Here is a 22,076-nt window from a genome sequence, read left to right as displayed (position 1 = left end):
TAATTAGATGAGCGAGAGTGTGCGGGGGGTGGGTGGGTGGTGAACCACTGTACATAAAGGAAAAGTTTGTGTGCGCACCTGTGTGTGTTTTTAATCTAAGACAAATGTCGCCAATGTTTTACAGAGTGACGTTAAATAAACGATTTTATCATCAACTCTCACCATCCGTACCACCTGACCACTGATGAGACACAATAGTGTCGAAACACGTGTCTGGTCTAGGTACAAAAACAATGGTCCTCCTCAGGATTAGATTACCTTGTGATACGTCCCCCACAAAGGGACTTGGCTCTGTAAATCTCGGTCCCCCTTGAGGAGGGTCTGATGCTCCCAATAGGCTGTCTGTGAAGGGATACTTATTTCTCTCTCTTTCTCTGCTAAGAGATTTTAACAAATCTCGGAAGAAAGTCTCTGCTGACTTTCAATTGTTTCTTTCACAATTTCTGATGTTTTATATATATACACACACATACACTCATACACACACACCACAAACAAACATATACGGAGAAAAAGAAAAAGTAAAAACAGCACAGAACAACAACAGAATTAACAGCACTATGGTATAGGGTGGGTATATAATTTCCGATCTCCAAGGTCAACTAACGTGCAGACCTGCTGATGCCTTATTACACCCCCGGTATAGGGGTGTGTATAGGTTTCGCTTGATGTGTTTGTTTGTTTGTTTGTTTGTTTGTTTGTTTGTTTGTTTGTGTTCGCATATAGATCTCAAGAATGAACGGACCGATCGTCACCAAACTTGGTGAACAGGTTCTATACATTCCTGAGACGGTCCTTACAAAAATTGGGACCAGTCAAACACACGCTTAGGGAGTTATTGGTGGATTAAAATTATACAAGGACTTACAGAGGGACATCTTCATGGTCAAAGGGAAATAACCATTCTCACTCAGTCACTGCCACCAACTGAGAAGGTTATTTCCCTTTGACGGGGGTGTTTTTCCTACCTCGTAGGAATTTCTTGTTCTCATTGTTTTAAGCGTGTTTTATTCATTTTCTTTGATACAACAACAAACAATAACAACATTAAGAACGTTAACAAGAAGACTGCTTATGGTACTGCTTGTCCTCATTCGTGTGTACTCACAAGCACAAAACCAAATGCGCACAAAAAAGATCACGTGAGACTGAGTTCGGTGGGTAATTATATCAAGCATGTGCTGCCCCCCCCTCCCTACTCCCCAAGGCAACCCCCCTACTCCCCTAGGCAGCCCCCCACCCCCACCCCCCAAAAAAACACAAAAAAACCAACCACCTACACCAAGCCAACAAACAAAAACCCTCGGAGCTTGACTGCTAAATGGAGGCCGAATACGGCTAGGCTACCTCCCGCAAACCATCACAGATACGGTCAGGCTTTTACACACAGTACAAACACCCTTTCATTTAAACACTCACCGATTGAGAACATCCTAGGTGCCCTCCGTAAAGAGCGAACAATTTTCAAAGAATTTATTTTTGCGTGGTTTATCTTGTGATTTTTGCCATCGTGAACCCGTGTGATCCAGTTTCCCTTTTTCACAATGTAGTCGTCAGTTAGTCATTTGAATGTGAGCTTATCTACAATATATCTACAATAGCACGTTTTTATGAACGAAACAAACGGCTGTGGTTCACAAGAACTCTAGCGATGGCTTTTGACTGTTGAGAGGAACGGCGATATGCATAAACCGTCGTCTGCTACGACCCTTGCGTGACCCTGCTTCCGGGATTTTCTTTTTTCAAACTTTCACAACTTCGAATTGTACTGATCTTGTCTTGATGAAAAAAGAATTCTTTTATGATTAAAGAATGTTTGTGTAACAAGCTGTCAATTTATTATTTTGATTTTAAAAGTTAGGTCTAGCGCAAAAACGCACCACGGTCCAAAAACATTCTGACAATCATCGATCCACGGCTATGGCCAGTTTACATCGATAGAATGAGACCCGAAGGGAAGTAATTCATTTTTGACCTGAGTTCAGGATGGGTCCAAAAAGTGTTCGAGACAATCTGCAAAATTAATTCTTTAAAAATTGCTCGCTCTTTACGTAGGGCACCTAGGATGTTCCCGTTTGGTGAGCGTTCAAATGGAAGGGTGTTTGTACTGTGTGTAAAAGCCTGACAGTATCTGTGATGGTTTACGGGAGGCTTACTGTCCGGGCGTGATTTCCGGTATTGAATATTCATAACAGCCGTCCAGCACCAAAACGAGGCGCCATTGTTGTAGAGGACCAAGTCTACGAAAATAAATTCTTTGAAAATTTCTCACGCTCGACAGAAAGCAGCCAGGATGTTCCCGTTCGGTGAGCGTTCAAATGGAAGTATGCTTGTACTGTATGTAGACGCTCGGGGAGCTCTGTGATGGTTTACGGGAGGCTTACTGTGCCTTTAAAGCGACCTTGTATTACAGTTGTTTGTTCCGCCGGAAAAGCAAAAGTGTCCGCCGAAAAAATAAAGGGGGAGGCACACAAAAAAAGCAACGGTTACTTTTGCCTAGTGCAAAAGCCCGCGAAAACTTTGTTTACGCACTGCTACCGCCCGCCTCAGTTACTTGAACTTTGAGTGAAACAGCTCGCTGTTGATTCGCGGGCACGCGACAGCATTGAACGCAGTGTACCAGTGAAAATGTCGATCGCGCGTGTTGTAAAACGTGGTCAAAGATTCGATGACACTGGATGCGCGAACAAATGAAAATGGGAGTGGGTGTCGGCTGTTGTGGAAGTGAATAGAGACAAACAGCGCGTCGGCACCCGATTTAGAAAAATTGATGTCCGTGGTTCAGCATGGTGCATCGTCTGCAACACCTACTAACTGTTACCATAGACATGCTGTTACTGACCATCTCCGCAGGAAGAAGCACATTGAAACGTGCTCTTCTCTGAAGGATAATCAACGATTGCCAGGTGGGTTTTTTTCTGCTCAAGTAAGGCACAGTGCTCCTGAATTGTTTGATTTTCCTTCGATTTTATACGGCAGAAGAAGAACAGATTTTGGCTCAAGTCAGGCGAAGAACACCACTCTAGATCTGAACTTTGCGCATCTGTTTCATTTCTCCATTCAAATGTCACTGTGCTGATCGTATTCGTAATCTTCGAACTATATTTACCAAATTTAAGCAAGGGTTGGAGCTGGGCTGGTACCCAAACCGCTAACCCACAAATCGAAGAAAAATCTATGCGTTGAGCCTTATTTTCTTCTTCTTTTTTTTATACTTTTTTTAAAACTCATTGTAAGAGATCATGGGAAAGTAATTCTTATTGGTGAGCCTTTGTAACTTTTATGTTTGAAAGTAAACCAGATTGTGTTACAAGTTACATTTTCCTGTTTGTCTCAACAGATCAATTTTTTTTAACAAATTTCAACCATATAATACATGTATATATTTTTTTTCTTAAAAAAATCAAAAATTGGTACTAAAAACTCTGATTCTAAAAACAGAATTTAATGGCAAACTTGGAGCTCAGATGACACCAGATTGCACCATCTGGGTTCTTTGGAGAAAAACATTTCCGGGGGGGCATGCCCCCGGACCCCCCTAGTAAGGCTAGGCGCTTCGTTTTATAAAAAAAAAAAATTTAATTACAATTTTCAGATTTTTAATAATTTTAAGCCTCCAAGCTGAAATGCAATACAAAATTCTGGCCTTCGTCGAAGATTGCTTGGCCAAAATTTCAATCAATTTTATTGAAAAATGAGGGTGTGACAGTGCCGCCTCAACTTTTACAAAAAGCCGGATATGACGTCATCAAAGACATTTATCCAAAAAATGAAAAAAACGTCTGGGGATATCATACCCAGGAACTCTCATGTCAAATGTCGTAAAGATCGGTCCAGTAGTTTACTCTGAATCGCTCTACACACACACACGCACAGACAGACAGACAGACACACACACACACACACACACATACACACAGACACTCACACACATACACACACACACACATACACCACGACCCTCGTCTCGATTCTCCCTCTATGTTAAAACATTTAGTCAAAACTTGACTAAATGTAAAACAAGTCGCGTAAGGCGAAATTACTACATTTAGTCAAGCTGTGGAACTCACAGAATGAAACTGAACGCACTGCATTTTTTCACAATGACCGTAGTCCGCCGCTTGTGCAAAACGGAGTGAAACTGACGAGCCTGTTCAGCGCGGTGGTGGTTTCGCTGTGCTGCATAGCACGCCTTTCTGTACCTCTCTTCGTTTTAACTTTCTGAGCGTGTTTTTTATCCAAACATATCATATCTATATGTTTTTGGAATCAGGAACCGACAAGGAATCAGATGAAATTGTTTTTAAACCGATTTCGGAAATTTAATTTTGATCATAATTTTTATATTTTTAATTTTCAGAGCTTGTTTTTAATCCAAATATACATATTTATATGTTTTTGGAATCAGGAAATGATGTAGAATAAGATGAACGTAAATTTGGATCGTTTTATAAAAAACAATTATTACAATTTTCAGATTTTTAATAACCAAACTCATTAATTAATTTTTAAGCCACCAAGCTGAAATGCAATACCAAAGTCCGGCCTTCGTCGAAGATTGCTTTACAAAAATTTCAATCAATTTGATTGAAAAATGAGGGTGTGACAGTGCCGCCTCAACTTTTAGAAAAAGCCGGATATGACGTCATCAATAGTATTTATCGAAAAAATTCCAAAAAAAATCCGGGGATATCATTTCCAGGAACTCTCATGTCAAATTTCATAAAGATCGGTTCAGTAGTTTGGTCTGAATCGCTCTACACACACACACAATAAAAGCAACCGTATTCATTCTCTGACAACCTATACAAACACGCACGCACGCACGCACGCACGCACGCGCGCAGGCACACACACACAGACAAACACTCACACACACACACACACACACATCCACACACACACACACACACACACACAAACAAACAAACAAAAAAAACACACACACACACACACACACACCGTCACACACACTATCAAACATTCAACCGATTCGTCAGTCAATCTTTGCGCACTCACCCCATCACGATATATTGAAGGTGGGCGTGACATTCTCTAAGTTAATCCGTTGTATGGCCACAACACTGATGGCAGCTGAGTATTCCTGGAGTTTTCCAATGAGCAGATCACTTGATTCCGGCTGATTAGTCCTGGATTCTCTGGATTTTTTCCGTTAATCCGTTGTGCCAGCAGAAATGTGATTCTAGCTGATCATCCCCTGGGTCTTTCTTGTGCAAACCCCAACCGGTGATATAAAGAAGCACCCTTGGTTAAGTGTCTCAACAGTTACCGTACAACGTAATTGAAGTTTCCCTACTTGTTCAGGGACAGTAACTATGCTCCTTTCGGTTTCCAGTCCACAGAGGTAATTCCAGTCAAATCCAGTGAGTGGAAGATTCCGGTAAAACCGTTCCTGGTATATATACACACACACACATTCTCATAAACACAGTTTGAGACGCGTTTGTAGTTCTTGACTCTAACTTCGGCCCATGTATTGTGTGCAAAACTATCTTCGCTGTAGCCTACAGTCTTTTCTTTGCAGTACGAACTGCCGTGTACGTATACACTCAACACACACACACCCGTTAGTAGTAGTCGTTTACTCTAACTACTGTCAAGGCCTTGTCTGCGAAATGAACTCGGATTTTTGTTAGCTTTTTTGCAGTGCGAATTTGATACGATTTTCAGTGTCCAAAGTGTACACAGACCCTCTTGGCATTCTTGGGTTCAGATTGATAATGTTTTATCCTAGCCGGCAGGTCACATGGTTGCACCATAACTCTATCAGTTAGGATAATCTGCTGGTGTCAACATTTATGACATCGTGGCGTTACCATGGTGTTTTTTTATGTCAAGGAACTTTTTCAACGACAGAAATTCATACTCCAATAAATTCACCGCAGAATGAAAGTGTTCATCGAGAACTCTACCTCAAAGAAACGTATTAGCACCACTTTACTTAACACAGTCAACTTGAAATGTATGATTATATAGTTACGTCAGTTTGTTATATCAAACACCTTTTTCAGTCCCACGACAGAAACTCGTTGCCACCACTTTACTTTACACAGTCAAAATGTATGACAATATAGTTACGTTACTGTACGGTTTGTTATATCAAACACCTTTTTTCAGTCCCACGACAGAAACTCATTAGCACCACTTTATTTTACACAGTCAAAATGTATGACAATATAGTTACGTTACTGTACGGTTTGTTATATCAAACACCTTTTTTCAGTCCCACGACAGAAACTCATTAGCACCACTTTCATTTACACAATCAAAATGTATGACAATATAGTTACGCTACCACTGACGGTTTGTTATATCAAACGCCTTTTTCTGTCCCACGACAGAAACTCATTGCTGCCCACTCGACAACTTTACCGCGAATCAGTGTATCTGTTTTCCCCCGAAAGCGGCGTATGGCTGCCTAAATGGCGGGGTAAAAACGGTCATACACGTAAAACTCCACTCGAGCAAAACCACGAGTGTACGTGGGAGTTTCAGCCCACGAACGCAGAAGAAGAAGAAGAAGTGTAGGCTATCTGTTCAAGGAAAACTGTTCGGCAGATTCAGTAACGCCAGAGACATATTATATTCCATCTATGTCTTTGGTAACGCATAGTATTCCCGCCCACTCGAAAACGTCACTGCAGAGTAGAGCTGTTCACACACAAAAACACTCCACCACAGAGAAGACACCTTAGCCGCAGCACTCAATTTTGCAGGAGAAGACTGACTTTCCTGGTGTATCCACGCATCGCGATATTAATCTGTCAGTTTATTTTTTCCTGTATCACTTGAATTAGACGCTAAATACTCGTGCTACCGAAGGTCTGGCGACACTTTTCGTTGCGCAGCACAGTCCACATATTATTTGCCTTATAAAATGCGTGAATTGAATTCCTTGTTAGAAGAGTGCGACTACCTTGTGCGTCAAGTAATCACCGACTGTACTACTCAGCCCGTAGAATATTTTCCTGTGTCAGACGCTGAATATCACTTATTAATAACTATCCAATCGTTGCCAAATAAGCGATACATAAAGGAACTAATTGTCCGTTTTCATTCGCCTGTGCACAAAGCGAATATCAACATTGCCGCCAAAGCTTGTCTGACTAGCATATTATGAAAACACAGCTTTTGTAATATGCTGCCGAGCTGGAGTTAAAGAGCACACTGACATTAACATAGTGTACGCGGCCTTTGAAGGGATTGAATGCACCTCTATCTCTCTAGGTAATCTTGCTGCACTGCCGTATATCCGGTGTAACACGAAAATGTTTACTCCACGAAAAATTGACTCCGGAGTAAACATTTCGTACGAAATTTTTACTCCGAGTACACCTGTCGTACGAGAAAAGAACACCCCAAGGCACGAACAAATTACTCCCTCCACGAAGTTTTTACTCCCATTTTATTTACTTCCACTAACATTCTCGAAAGAAAAAAATTAATGGGATGCGGGCGAAGGGATAATGCCAATATTTGACTTCGCGCAAACGAATGTTGCGCTACTCCTCCCTCCACCCCTTCCACACCAGTGGCCGAGGTCTTGTCGGTAGAGCAAATAAGTTAGGTTACGCATGGAGTTACGAACACGTAAATCCTACGTATTCCGTAGCTCAGTCCGCAAATGCGTAACTTGGTGGTCACGACGCTTGCTTAGTCGTTTGCGGAGTAACGAAATACGTAAGGAGCTAACGCTGTGCGCAAAGTTGTACTATTTTTAGTTAAAGGGTATATCCCGTGAAGTCGCGTCTAACTAGTGACGTCAAAAGTCTCAAGGAAGTCTATTAGTCTCGGCGATACGGAGAATTCTTTCTTTTTGTGTACTTTACGTCATGATGTTGTGTTTGATTACGTAATATAGTATTCGTTTTGTTCTTTATCACGTAATATAGTATTCGTTTTGTTCTTTATCACGTTGTCGAAGCTGAAGCTCCAAAGGGGGCCCGGGTAGCTCAGGTGGTAGAGCACTGGACTTGTGATCCGGAAAGGTCGCTGATTCGAATCCGGGCCGGGACGGACACGGGTCAACTTTATGTGCAGACCCAGAGACGGTATCCATCTCCCACCCCCGTGTCACCACAATGGCACGTTAAAGATCTTGGTCATTCTACCATAAGTGCAGATGGCTGATATACCACCTAAACACGCATACATCAAAAGCCGTGAGGGCGTAAAAACTCGAATCGTATAAACCAATTCATGTCCAATATAGGCAATTAAGACCTGACGGACAATAAGCCCCTTAAAATTTACTTACTCGAAGCTCCGAAGCACCGCGGCGGACATTTTAGTGAAGTTGAAATCCACACCTTGCTAGAAAAAAAGAAGCAAAGCAATGAGGATCTGTTCAGCAACATCCGTTGACGGCTGAAGTTCCGCCGCAAAAGCATCCGAAAAAATAACGTGCTGCCCGCCATGTTTTTTTTCTCCACACGCGTGCTCCGCAAAGGTTTACGACAGGGGGGGGGGAGCTGTCGTAACTTTACCAGAGACTGTAGAGTACACACTCTATAGTCTCTGACTTTACGATGAACGTAGCGGCGGAAGTTTCGCTACGCTCGCGTCATGCCCACCACGTTTTCATCTTACGGTGTCCGTAGCCTCTGCGCATATTTAATATATGCGTAAAGCCGCTACGTAGCCGACAAGACCTCGGCCACAGGACTAGAAGGGAACCAGAGAGTAAAAGTTTCGTTAAATTGCTCGTGTTAGGGTGGAGTAATGTATTCATTATTTATTCGTCAGGGGAGTAACATATGTATACAAAATGTTTACCTTTAACACACCTGTCGTGGGGAGTAATTTTCTCGTGTTATGGGGGAGTAATGTTTTTGTAAAGGGAGTAACATTTGTGTACGAATTTTTTACTCCGGAGTAAATTTTTCGTGGAGTAAAAATGTCGTGTTACACCGGCGTTCAACGGGGTATGTGACACTGAGTGAGCAGTGATTGCAGTCCTATATTCATTCTTTCACAGTGTGTAAATACCAAGATGCACAAGGTGTTTTGTTTAAATACAGAGGGGATCCCCTTTTATTGAGACCTCCAAAAATCTGATAAAATGAGGTCTTAAAAACCATGGACCAAATAGTTTATTTTAGCATTTTCAGAACTTACCTCGGCAACTTCGTCCATGTTTACAATCGACACCGGATATGACATCCCCCTGATTTCTGAAAGGCCATGTAAGCGTAGGTTCCTAAATGCGAGAGGCCGCTACGTCGTAATAGAGAGAAAGAGCGGAGAGAGAGCTAGTTGGCGGTCCAGGATAAATGGTCTATGCTCGTAATAGAGAGAAAGAGCGGAGAGAGAGCTAATTGGCGATCCAGGATAAATGGTCTATGGTCCAGGATAAATGGTCTATGTAAAAACTTAAAGGTTGGGGTCTTAACTTGAAATGGAGGTAAATTTAGAGTCGTTGTGAACAGCATCTGAAAAGGCAAGGTCTTAAACAGGGATAAGTCTTTAAATTAGGTGGGGGGGGGGGGGGGTCTTAAAAAGGGGGTGTTGGGGGGGAGGGGGGGTCTACTGTATAACAGCTTGCAGTGACTGAGTGCAGTCCTATATTCATTCTTACACACTGTCTGAGAGTGTAAAATTAATAGGCGGCCTACAATTAATTATCAGTGCGCAATGTTTTTCCAACGCTGCAAACCAGGAAGTACAACTGTTCTGTTATCTGTACAGTCTATGTCACCCAGTTCGTGATAACACTAACATTGAATTTTTTTTTTAATAACGGCTTTGCCTTTGCAGCTCTGTGTATCCTCGGGGGGGGGGGGGGGGGGGGGGATAGCACAATTGCCGGGTAGAGCATTGGACTTGTGATCCTGGGCCGGCGGGTCACAGGTTCGAATCCATGCAGGCCGGGACGAACACGGGTGAACTTTATGTGCTGACTCAGAGACGATATCAATCAATCAATCAATCAATGACGCTTATATCGCGCATATTCCGTGGGTACAGTTCTAGGCGCTCTGCAGTGATGCCGTGTGAGATGAAATTTTATACGGCCAGTAGATTGCAGCCATTTCGGCGCATATTTACCTTTCACGGCCTATTATTCCAAGTCACACGGGTATATGTAGACAATTATTAACTGTGCCTAAGCAATTTTGCCAGGAAAGACCCTTTTGTCAATCGTGGGATCTTTAACGTGCACACCCAATGTAGTGTACACGGGGGGAGGGTTCGGACACCGAAGAGAGTCTGCACACAAAGTTGACTCTGAAATAAATTTCCGCCGAACCTGGGATCGAACTCACGCTGACAGCGGCCAACTGAATACAAATCCAGCGCGCTACCAACTGAGCTACATCCCCGTGTCACCTCAGTGGCACGTTCGTTTCTAGCGACAAGTAATGTTTATTTTGACTTCATGAGATAAGATGTATATCTGGTCTTAAAAACGTGTGTGCTGGTAGTTTGCCGCAGGAAGGTCGGAAGAGAGTTCCAGAGACTGCTACCCGAATCAAACTAAACTAGACTTGAATAGGTCAATCCTAGGTAGAGGAGTGTTCAATCTCGTCAATTGGCGTGAATTTCTCAACGTGAATTTAGAAAATATGGTTTCTGGTACACATGCATCCATTGATAATGTTATGCATCACATGCATCCATTGATAATGTTATGCATTACTTACTTACTACCCCCGCGGGTTAGGGGGAGTCCCATATTGGTTGGGACGAGACAGAATTTACCCGATGCTCCCCAGCATGTCGTAAGAGGCGACTAACGGATTCTGTTTCTTCTTTTACCCTTGTTAAGTGTTTCTTGTATAGAACTATAGTCAATTTTTGTAAAGATTTTAGTCAAGCAGTATGTAAGAAATGTTAAGTCCTTTGTACTGGAAACTTGCATTCTGCCAGTAAGGTAATATATTGTGCTACGTTGCAAGCCCCTGGAGCAAATTTTTGATCAGTGCTTTTGTGAACAAGAAACCGTCGCGATATGACCTTGAACGGTTGAAAACGACGTAAAACACCAAATAAAGAAAGAAAAGGCCATTGACATTTCTCCATCGCACCCTGGTCTGGGAATGTTATGCATAAGGGTACCTTTATTATAACCTATAGCCTTGCCTTCAGAGGGAGAAAGCGTAAGTTTATGTTGTTTGAATAGGGTTGTTGTCTTTAATAAGACTACTTTAAGCGCTCGTTTTTGTAATCTAATAAGTGGTTTGAATGAATTATCACTTGGCCGTCCCGCAAGGTAGACACGTAATCAATCGCAGACTGAATTATGTGCATTAAAGAATAATTTCCTGGATTCCAAATTCAGAAAGTGCTTGATTCTAGATAAGAGATATACTTTCTTGGATATAAATTTAGAAAGTTTTTTTGATGTGATGTGACCAAGACAGATGGCAATGGTCACTCCCAATACTAAAGAGAGAGAGAGAGAGAGACAGACAGACAGACAGACAGACAGACAGACAGACAGACAGACAGACAGAGGGTGAGACGGACAGGCAGAAACAAAGAAAGAGACAGACACAGAGACATTGGGAGACAGACAGACAACCGTACACAGAGAGCCAGCTAAGTCAACTCAAAATCGGCGAATAAAGTAATTGAGCAATTGGGATTTCCGGTCGGGTGAGAATCAGATGGTTCAAGATATGGGTGAGGGCCGGTGGGGGCGGGGAAAGGGGGGGGGGAGGGGTGACTGTGGAGGATCCGTTCTCATGTTCAACTTCCTGATTTTGCCTCATCAACTTCTGGGCGACATCTCTCTGACGAGCGGTCCGATGGAGAAGCAAAACTTAAATGTTAATAATATGTGAAGAACAGCACGTAGCCTAAAACATTCTCAACATTTTGTTCGATAGCCTACTTATAACCTAAATTAAAGTGGTGATGAATGCGAGAGGAAATAACTGCCTAAAAATATCGCAAGTCCGGAACAGAACTCTCAAACGCGGAATCTGTTTGTGAGTCTCACTACATTATCAAATACAGTCGAACCTCTCTATAACAACCAACACACTAGACCTATGGAACTGTGAATTATATATAGGTTACACACTCCGAGTTCTGAATATCGTGCAGATTTTCCCCTAGCGGGTCGATTTTCAGGTATTACAGGGAATCCACCTACAGGAACTCCACCTACAGGGAATCCCACTCTTTTGGTCGACATAGACCCCATCAGCGCTAGTAAGCCGTCAGGAAGCGAGCCAAAACTGAAAATTAGTCATTAACGCGTGAAAAGTAGTAATTAACACGTGACAATTAGTCATTAACTCGTGAAAATTGTCATTTTCTCGTAAAAAAGGAGTTAATTTTCACGTGTTAATTACTAATTTTTAGTTTTGGCGCTCTAGTAAGCCGTCATACTAACGATCCTTTGCCGGGATGGTCGTAATGGGCTCGTGGTCTTTATCGAGAGGTGATCGCTAGAACAGGTTCTACTGCATATCCTCGTTCCCGTGTAAAACCACTGTGTGCATCGCCATAGTTGATCCATCCACGCCGGAAAAAAGAATGTTTCCTATTGGGTACCCACAACAATATTGCTACCCTGGATGCTTCTTTGTGCAGTTTAGGATTGTTGTTGTTGTTGTTGTTGTTGTTGTTGTTGTTGGTGGTGGTGGTGGTGGTGGTGGTTTTGTTGTTGTTGTTGCTGTTGTTGTTGTTGTTGTTCTCATTGATGTTGATGCTGTCGTCCTTGCCATAGTTGTTGTGTTGTTGTTGTTGTTGTTGTTGTTGATAGTGGTGGTGGTGATTGTGGTTGCTGGATCTTATTATTTTCGAAAATAAAACTTATGCGTGCGAGCGTAGGTGCATTGTTTGGCATAGGTGTATTCGTGCGTGCGTGCGTGCTTGCGTGTGTGTGTGTGTGTGTGTGTGCGTGTTCCTCTGTGTGTGTGTGCGTTCCTGTGTGTGTGTGTGTGTGTGTGTGTGTGTGTGTGTGTGTGTGTGTATGTGTGTATGTGTGCGTATGTGTGTGTGTGTGAGTGTGGGTGTGTGTGGGTGTGTGTGTGTGTGTGTGTGTGTGTTTGTGCGTGCGTTCTTGTGTATATGCGAGTATATATACATGTCGTGAGCTTTCTTTTTCCTATGCGGCCTCAACAACAAATTCACACAAGGTGCAAAGTTCTGTATAAATAAGAAGACGGCAACAAGACAAGTATTCCATTGATACCAGAGATGAATCAATCCTCAGCATTGTTCAATGATTGTTTTAAATTTCCCGGTCTAATATCTTTACATTTAGACAAACAAAAAAAGAAAATGACCTGTGTATTTGAATATGTGCGTGTGTGTCAGTGTGTGTGTGTGTGTGTGAGCATTCGTGTCTGCATACTTGCGTTTGTTTGCAAGTTAGTGTATATAAGCTTGCATGACCACTTTGGCACTTATTTGTTTGCCTAACTCTCAAAACCGTCTCGCTTCAGCAGCCTGCGCAACGAATTCACACAAGGTAGACACGAAGTTCTCTCGACATAAGGAAGAAGACAATAAGAAAATTATTCCATTGATAACAAGAATGAATCATTCCTTGTATTTTTCGAAAGTAATGATTATTCATTAACAGTGTGATACTTCCTGTTAAAATGTCTTTAATATTGATAAGAACTTAAAGTGCGCCTACACACACACACACCTGTTCGCACACGTACACAAGCAGAAACAGACTCACATCACACGCACGCATACACACACACATTCACACACACATAGAGAGACAAAGGCGTGAGCACCCACACACTGCACACACACACAGAAAGAGAGAGAGACAGACAGACAGACAGGCAGAGAAACAAGAGAAGTACATTTGTTGGTGTAAGTTTTATTTTCACTCTGTAAAATCTAAAGGTGAAAACACATGTGCATGTTTAAACACAATTACCTTGTGGTCACGTCAACTATCTCCAAGATCCTTACAAATAACCACAATACGAGAGGGCAAGATAAAACTGAACAAACAAGCAAACAAATGAGCATTCTGTTTATTGAATTGTCATAATTAAAAAGCACAGTCAACTACAAAAATCTTAAAACCGGAATAACCCGAAATATAACATTTGATCCCTGTGGAAACAAACAGACCAACAAAATTGATAATGAAAGCACTGAGTATACAAATCATGCAAGGTAGAAAAGTAAACAGTAAAAAAAAACTACTACATGGAGCAAATATAAAATGCAACCCACAATTGAAGTATAAAACAGTGTGGGAGAAAAACAAAAATACACCCATACAAGGTCACTGAAAAGCAGTATTGGTGTTAATAATGCATTGCTTAGTTAGAGACACTGACACAGTTTAATTGAATATGGGCCTACAGCCCCTTTCAATGGGGGGGGTACACATGAATCACAGGAAAAAATAGAAAACATGATTTTTAAATGTATGCAAAATACACAGTGGTTTGTTCCAAGCTTTCCTCTATCTATAATCTTGCACATCAATGCTGCCTAATATATACATAGTTAGAGAGAGAGAGAGAGAGAGAGAGAGAGAGAGAGAGAGAGAGAGAGAGAGAGAGAGGGACAGACAGAGACAGACAGACAGGTAGAGAGAGAGACAGGTAGAGACAGACAGACAGACAGACAAACAGACAGGCAGAGATGGACAGCCTGACAGATAGACAACACTCAGACAGACAGATACAGATTGACACACAAACAGAGAGACTGAAAAATGAGTGAGAGAGAGAGATAGAGACAGAGACAGAGACAGAGACCGGAGAGAGAGAGAGAGAGAGAGAGAGAGAGAGAGAGAGAGGGGCCGGAGAGAGAGACAGACACAGAGATAGAGAGAGACATTTGGAGGAGAGACAAGAAGATAGAGATAGACTAAAGAGTGAGAGAGACACAGAGAGAGACAGACAGACAATCAGACAGACAAACAGAAGTGCTTAGAAAGAAGACGTGGCAAATAACCAAGTCGAAAATCAGATCAATATGACGTAATGCCCACTCATAATGCAATTGCTTGTATGCAAACAATCTGCTGAATGGTATCGAAACCGAAAGTAAAACTTAGGTTTTTAAAAATAACTTGAACTAGATGTGATATGTCTTCTGTTGGCAATTATGCGAAACAGTCACCTGCAAAGCAAACAAAAACTATACAGAGTAAACATCCGTGACTTAAGGCTCTTGCCCAAAAAATCCAGGAAATATTGAAAGTGACACAGAAATCGGTATTCACGTGTAAGAAAAGCACATCAAGCAAATGTCTCTATTAATCGTCATGCTAACACAGTGGAAACTCCTTTTCAAGGCCTTTACAAATCTGAGAAAATCATGTCTTAAAAAGGTCGGGTCTTAAAAATTGGGATAAATTTACAGAGGTTATGCAAAAAAAAAAAAAAAGGGCTGTTTACGGTAACATAGGGTGAAAAAATAGGGTCGGTAGGTCGGCTTTTTTTCTTTTTTTTTTCAATTTTTTTTTTCTCCCCTCTCTATGATGTTTCACAGTTCATTTCTTCTCATCAATCCCTGTTTTTGCCCAACATAACTATAAACAGTACTTTGAGCTTACCTCCCTTCTGTCGTCTGCTGTTTGAGCGCAAACAGCTCTATTTTGGATGCGGTGTTGTTGTTTTTTTCAGACGATCCAAAAAAAAAGATTAGGGTCGGGCCTAAAAACTAGGGTCGGTCGGGTTACCGTAAACAGACCTATTTTTTTTTTGGCCTAATGAAAAGCATACTGAGAAAAGAGGGTCTGAAGGGAGAGGGAGTCTTAAATCAGACCAGTTGTAAATAGCCATGTACATGTACATCATTATTATTTGAAATTTTCTTTTGTTTTTCATGCTTACTTTTGAGTGCCGTGTCACTGTTTGTGTTGTTGCCTTGTCATCTTCATGTCATTTATGCGTAAGTATATGTGAGTGTGCTCGAGTTGTTAATGCGAAGGAATGTGTATGAGTGCGCCTCGAGTCGCCTTGTTGGTGAGATATGTGCGCGTAATAAATTCTTGTATTATTATTAAATTGGGGAGGGTGGGTACAGAGGGGTCTTAAAAGGGGGGGGGGGGGGGGGGGGAGGGATTCCACTGTATGTACAGATCATGTAAAACACTGTTAAAAGCAACTAACTACAGTGTACGTGTCTGCCCGGCCTTGACAGATAAAGTGTGTACATTTTCACATATGTGCTGTTATTGTTCATAATCTGTAGTCTTCCAGTGAATGTTAACTTATTGGGAATATAACTGTCTTTTTACACACATTTTGTTACGAAAGCCAAAACAAAACAATTTCACATTCCTTGTACGTAGCTATTTAAAAATACAGAGAAAGAGTAAGAAATTTGTCTCTAACTGACAAGCTCTTCATTAGGCTTTTTTTTTTTATTGCTACTTCTCGGACAATTTTTTTTTCTGAGCTGATATTTTTCAATTAAAAAACAAAAAAAAGTGCCCTCCCAGATCTCACACACAATCTTGTAACTTATCAAACAATACCCACGAGTTAAAGGAGCATCAATGCCGCTGTTCAGTTCATTTACAAAATGAATGTCAGACAAGGACAGAGCTGATCATTTCAATATATGCAACTGATGCACACTGAACACTACATAGACACACACACATATGGAAGTGTACATAACGTACGTCGTCGCTCTGGAATTTTGGCGTAACTCAATTCTTGGTGATTTTGATGTTTTTGAGCTTTAGACTTTAAGTCAATCATTCTCCATGAGAAATATATACTTCTCTAAAATACGATGGACGAGACATGATTTAACATTTCTTTATTTGGTGTTTAACGTCGTTTTCAACCGTTCAAGGTTATATCGCGACGGGGAAAGGGGGGAGATGGGATAGAGCCACTTGTCAATTGTTTCTTGTTCACAAAAGCACTAATCAAAAATTTGCTCCAGGGGCTTGCAACGTAGTACAATATATTACCTTACTGGGAGAATGCAAGTTTCCAGTACAAAGGACTTAACATTTCTTACATACTGCTTGACTAAAATCTTTACAAACATTGACTATATTCTATACAAGAAACACTTAACAAGGGTAAAAGGAGAAACAGAATCCGTTAGTCGCCTCTTACGACATGCTGGGGAGCATCGGGTAAATTCTTTCTCGTCCCAACCAATATGGGACTCCCCAAACCCGCGGGGGGCATTATTTAATTTTCTTTTATCTTTCTGTCCATACCAGGTGCAAATATAAACACTATTTCATGATACCAATAATCATGTCAGTTTTGGCATTCTGCTGAAAAGCTATATATCTAAAAATGAGTTACGTCAAAATTCCGTGACGACGTCAATAAATGGAAGTGTAACATTCAATGCCATGGAAGATAACAAATTATGACACACACAAGTGCATAGACTTTGTTTCGATTCACAATTAGAAAAGACACATTTTGTGAAACACACCACTCTAAAAGTAAAAGAAGTGCTGTGAATACATTTGGAACTTGGGAACAGCTCAGTGCAACATGAATGTATAATGTGGACACAAGCAACAGTGGTACATTGTACCTGTATAAAGGGATCCCACCCTTAGGACCTGAGCCAAAAGTGTCCCTACATTACAGGTGGCCTGTCATGACAGGTATATTTGATAAGAGATAACAGATAAAGGGACAACAGAAGGCGTCCTCTCATGGGAGGGTCCTCACATCGCAGGTATCACTGTTTGAAATTTTACAACACAGATGATACTTGCGTGCACAAGAAGTGTTGGTTTCTATACAAGGCTGTGATACACTTTGATGAAGATTAAATCGAAAGGACATTAACACACGTGGTGATCGAGCTACTAAGACAACTTGATTTTAGTGCAGTGAGGTACATGCATGACTAGCAACAAGTTTTGACTTTAGTACAGTTGAACCCCCCTTTTAAGACCTCCAAAAATCTGAGAAAATCAGGTCTTAAAAAGGGAGGGAGTCTTAAAAGGGGGGTTCCACTGTATACATAATTGCCATTAATTTCAATTGCACAAAATAATGAAGATTAATTGTCACAGCTTATTGTATGCCCATTCTGTTCATTATTGTTTTTAGCCATTAACTTGGGCCACATATATGTGTGCTTGAGCAGGGCCGTAGCAGCCCTACCGGCCACTCCGGCCATGGCCGGACCAGTTTTTTGTTAAAAAAAAAAAAAATCGTCTTCATAAGCTTCAGCGCTGTGTTAGGAGGAAGGATCAGGGGTCGTGACTTAGATCGCACAATGACAGCGTTAAGCGAGAAATTGTCACTAATTGACATTCACAAGTGAAGACTATAGATCTAAATCTAAAGTAAAACTAAAAGGCAAACTGCGTATGCACCGACTGAGACGCATTACTGATCCACTGAGCCATCGCGTTTTGCACTGAAGAGACATCTGAGTTATCTACCTTAGTTCACGTTTTTCGTTTCCCGGGAAAAGTACCTTTTTATTTTTTTTATGGCCGGACCACTTTTAGGAGCTGTGCTACGGCACTGTTGAGGCTTGTGAAAGTTATCTTCCATTTGTACTGAAGCTTGTGAATGCTTAGTTATCTTCCAAACGAGCTAAGAATGCGCGCATACACATTTGCATGCAAGTTACTAAATAATTTTGTTTGTTTGTTTGTTTGTTTATTTGTTGCTTAACGTCCAGCCGACTACGCAGAGCCATATCAGGACGAGGAAGGGGGGGATGAAGGGGGCCACTTGTCACGCGATTCCTGTTTACAAATGCACTAACCCATTACTTGTGTCCCAGCAGGCTTTAGTAAAACTAAATTAATACCTACTGGAAGATTACCAGTTTCCAGTATGTTAAAATAGGCTTAACCTATCTACTGCTGGACTTACATCAGAACACTAACAGATTAAACTATACATGAATCGCAAGACAAGCGGCAAGAGAAGAGATTTTTGGAAAAAATACAGGTGAATGAACAAGAAGGCAGAAAAAAGAAAAGAATTCATGAAGAAAAAGAGAGCATGACAGGAAAGAGGAACCAAAAATCTACCTAACAGCAAACTAGAAAGCTCCTGCGGTTCCAAAACCAGGAGGGGCCTTTAATTTCATAACCGCAGTGCCCCACTGCGGGATACTAAATAATCCAGAAGACGATGCTACACATACAGGTGCAAGTTACTAGTCATATAATGTTACAGCTAGTAACCGGTGAATGCTTAGTTAATGCTTAGTTATCTTCCAAACGAGCTAAGAATGCGCGCATACACATTTGCATGCAAGTTACTAAATAATCCAGAAGACGATGCTACACATACAGGTGCAAGTTACTAGTCATATAATGTTACAGCTAGTAACCGGTGAAATGTAGCTCTACAGTACATTGATCTGCTGAAAGTGTAACGTGCCACTCATGCTAATAACAAGAGGCGAAGCCTTCAAGGCTCACGGAAGAAATCGACAAACAGTAACACAAACTCAACCACTCCGTCACACATACACACACACACACACACACAGTAAGCATTGGTGACACTGTGCAAGAAAGAGAGACACTAGATCTAGATCTGTCTGTCTCCATGTAGCCTACTTACAGACACGACTGCCAAATAGTCTCGGCCCGCTCAAACTAACAATGACCGAGACATTCCTTCGCGTGACGTCTAACCCTCTTACGCCATAATGTGACGTCTTCAAATGACGAAATGTTAAAGTTTCTACCACAGACATACACACGCACGCACGCACATACGCACATACGCACGCACGCACGCACAGACAGACGAAGTTACGATCGCATAGGCTACACTTCGTGAGCCAAAAAGTAAAAGTTACAATTAAAGTCGTGTTTGATGTTCTACAATAGATGACAATGACACGTACTTGCAATAAGATAAGATAAGATAAGAAAACGAACTTTAATGTCCATTTTCATTTTACACAAATATGGTTAAATTAAGTATACATATGAATATTACCATGGTGGTCATCTGTAAAACGATCTGGGACATGCAGTGCTGACCAACTAAAGGTTAAGACTATCACCAAAGTAAACCAATAAACCTTCAGTTTTGTGAGCAGATATGGAAGCTTCTCGTGATCTGACTAGCAAGATGTGTAAGAATGATCACAATAACGATCATTTAAGCAAAATCAATGTACTGGAACTTCAGGAAGTTAACTTCTATTTGGCAAGATACATGAACGTGTTGATCAACTTCTAAGAAAAGAATGATATTTGTGATTAAAACCAACTCCTTCCTTTCACTCATAAAAGGTTTAGTATATCAACCATAAACTTAAATTTCGTGGTTTTTTTAAACAATGAAAAAATGAGTAATCATCTTAATTTATAATCAGCATTAGCACAAGTAATGGGAAGTCAAATAGCTGTATTTCATAATTATAAGATACTACAAAAAAAGGAATGTTAGAAAATATTGCCGTTTTTGAAACCAACCATGAAATGCTGAGTTTACTGCCACCAAAAAACCCACCATACAAACCGGCCAAAACAAACAGCATCAGCATAATCAATGGAGAGTAAATTAATCCTAGCTGAATACTTAATAAGATTCTTAACAATCTGACAAGTATGAGAAAAGAATGCCACTTCTGAACCCAATTTAACTGCTCCCCTACACTTGCAAAATGAGGAGTGCTGCGAAAACTTTCTGCAAAAAGATTTAGCAACACGTACGTCACACAAATACAATACATGTATCACACTGCTGGCGAAGATGGTCACATTTTCAACAGCTTCTTGCTCAGAAGTATGAGGTAGAAATTTAGACACTGAAAAGAAGCTTTGACAATATTCTGGTGACAGCAAAATGCCTCCATTAAGAACTGTGGAATAATCTGGGGTAGACGCAAAACAAATATACAATTATGACTTTGTTGTTGTAGAATGACGGGGGCAGTGGCGTGGTGGTAAGACGTCAGCCTCCTAATCGGGAGGTCGTGAGTTCGAATTCCGGTCGCTGCTGCCTGGTGGGTTAAGAGTGGAGATTTTTCCGATCTCCCAGGTCAACTTATGTGCAGACCTGCTAGTGACTTAACACCCTTCGTGTGTACACGCAAGCACAAGACCAAGTGCGCACGGAAAAGATCCTGTAATCCATGTCAGAGTTGGTGGGTTATAGAAACATGAAAATACCCAGCATGCCTCCCCCGAAATCGGCGTATGCTGCCTGGATGGCAGGGTAAAAACGGTCATACACATAAAAATCCACTCGTGCTACAAACATGAGTGAACGTGGGAGTCTAAGCCCATGAACGAAGAAGAAGAAGTTGTTGTAGAATGTGTTGCATTGAGAATACGTACATGTGAATATATTGTCAACAATTTGTTCCCCTTTGCATTTGACAAGAAAATGACTGCACCTGTCCTAAGAGTTCATGGGCTAAAACTCCCAAGTGCATTTGTTTTGCACGAGTGATTTTTTATGTATGACGTTTTCCCCCTGCCATTTAAGAAGACATACTGCAGGGGATGCATGCTTGGTGTATTTGTGTCTCAATAAGCAACCAAACTGAAATTATGTGTACGACCTTTTTTGCCCCGCCGTTAAGGCAGCCATACTCTGTTTTCTTGTTTTTATTGCTCATCGAACCCTGACATGGATTACAGGATCTTTTCCGCGCGTACTTGGTCCTAGCTGTTCTTGCTCGTACATGTATACAAAGGGGGATTAAGCACAATATAGCCGGTCTGCACATTAGTTGACCTGGGAGATCGATCGGAAAAATCTCCACCCTTAACCCACTGTAGTTTCTTAGCCTCCAAGACAACTCGGCCAGGATTCCAACACTCAACTTGAACATGGGAGGACGACGTCTTATCCACAGGGCATTTCAAATAATTTGACATCAGTGTCCATTACAGATTTAATTCAGCTAAAAATTCCTGCTCTGAATGGAAAGCTGACATGAGGCTGCAGATTTTTGGTATGTTTGCAAATAGAAAGGATCGCTCTTATCACATGTAAAAGTCTAGATGGATCTTTCCTAATGTACAAAAATGGTAAACAAATGATGGAAGTTGTCTATGAAGATTTGGTTGAATTGCCAATAAAGTTCTTGTAAAATACAAACCTGATTTTTTTCTTAAAAATTAACCTTATTTGTATATAGACACTCAATCCACACAAAAAGTATTTCCAATAAAGCAACCAACT

General features: G+C 41.2%; 1 protein-coding gene and 1 long non-coding RNA gene across 6 annotated transcripts in view; one reads left to right on the top strand and one right to left on the bottom strand.

Moving 5' to 3' along the window:
• Window positions 1-9,251, bottom strand: part of LOC138980067 (uncharacterized) — a 31,340-nt gene extending 22,089 nt beyond the window's left edge. The window contains exons 1-2 of one of the 5 annotated variants that reach the window (XM_070352867.1): window positions 5,977-7,164; window positions 5,020-5,933 (exon numbers count right to left, since the gene is read on the bottom strand). In XM_070352867.1, coding sequence (XP_070208968.1) covers window positions 5,020-5,052 — 33 coding nt within the window. In that variant the 5' untranslated portion in view covers window positions 5,053-5,933; window positions 5,977-7,164. Of the gene's footprint in view, window positions 1-5,019; window positions 5,934-5,976; window positions 7,165-9,138 lie in introns of those variants that run through there. The other 4 variants (XM_070352868.1, XM_070352869.1, XM_070352870.1 and 1 more) reach the window with 4 other exon arrangements.
• The window catches only part of LOC138980070 (uncharacterized), a 29,191-nt gene continuing 9,946 nt past the window's right edge, over window positions 2,832-22,076 (top strand). The window contains exon 1 of the long non-coding RNA XR_011460229.1: window positions 2,832-2,906. This is a non-coding gene — a long non-coding RNA (uncharacterized lncRNA). The remainder of the gene's footprint in view (window positions 2,907-22,076) is intronic.

This window comes from Littorina saxatilis, linkage group LG11 (genome assembly GCF_037325665.1).
Source record: "Littorina saxatilis isolate snail1 linkage group LG11, US_GU_Lsax_2.0, whole genome shotgun sequence".
Lineage (NCBI taxonomy): Eukaryota > Metazoa > Mollusca > Gastropoda > Littorinimorpha > Littorinidae > Littorina > Littorina saxatilis.
The sequence above is the reverse complement of the archived record's forward strand: the minus strand, read 5'-3'. Positions and strand labels throughout refer to the sequence as shown.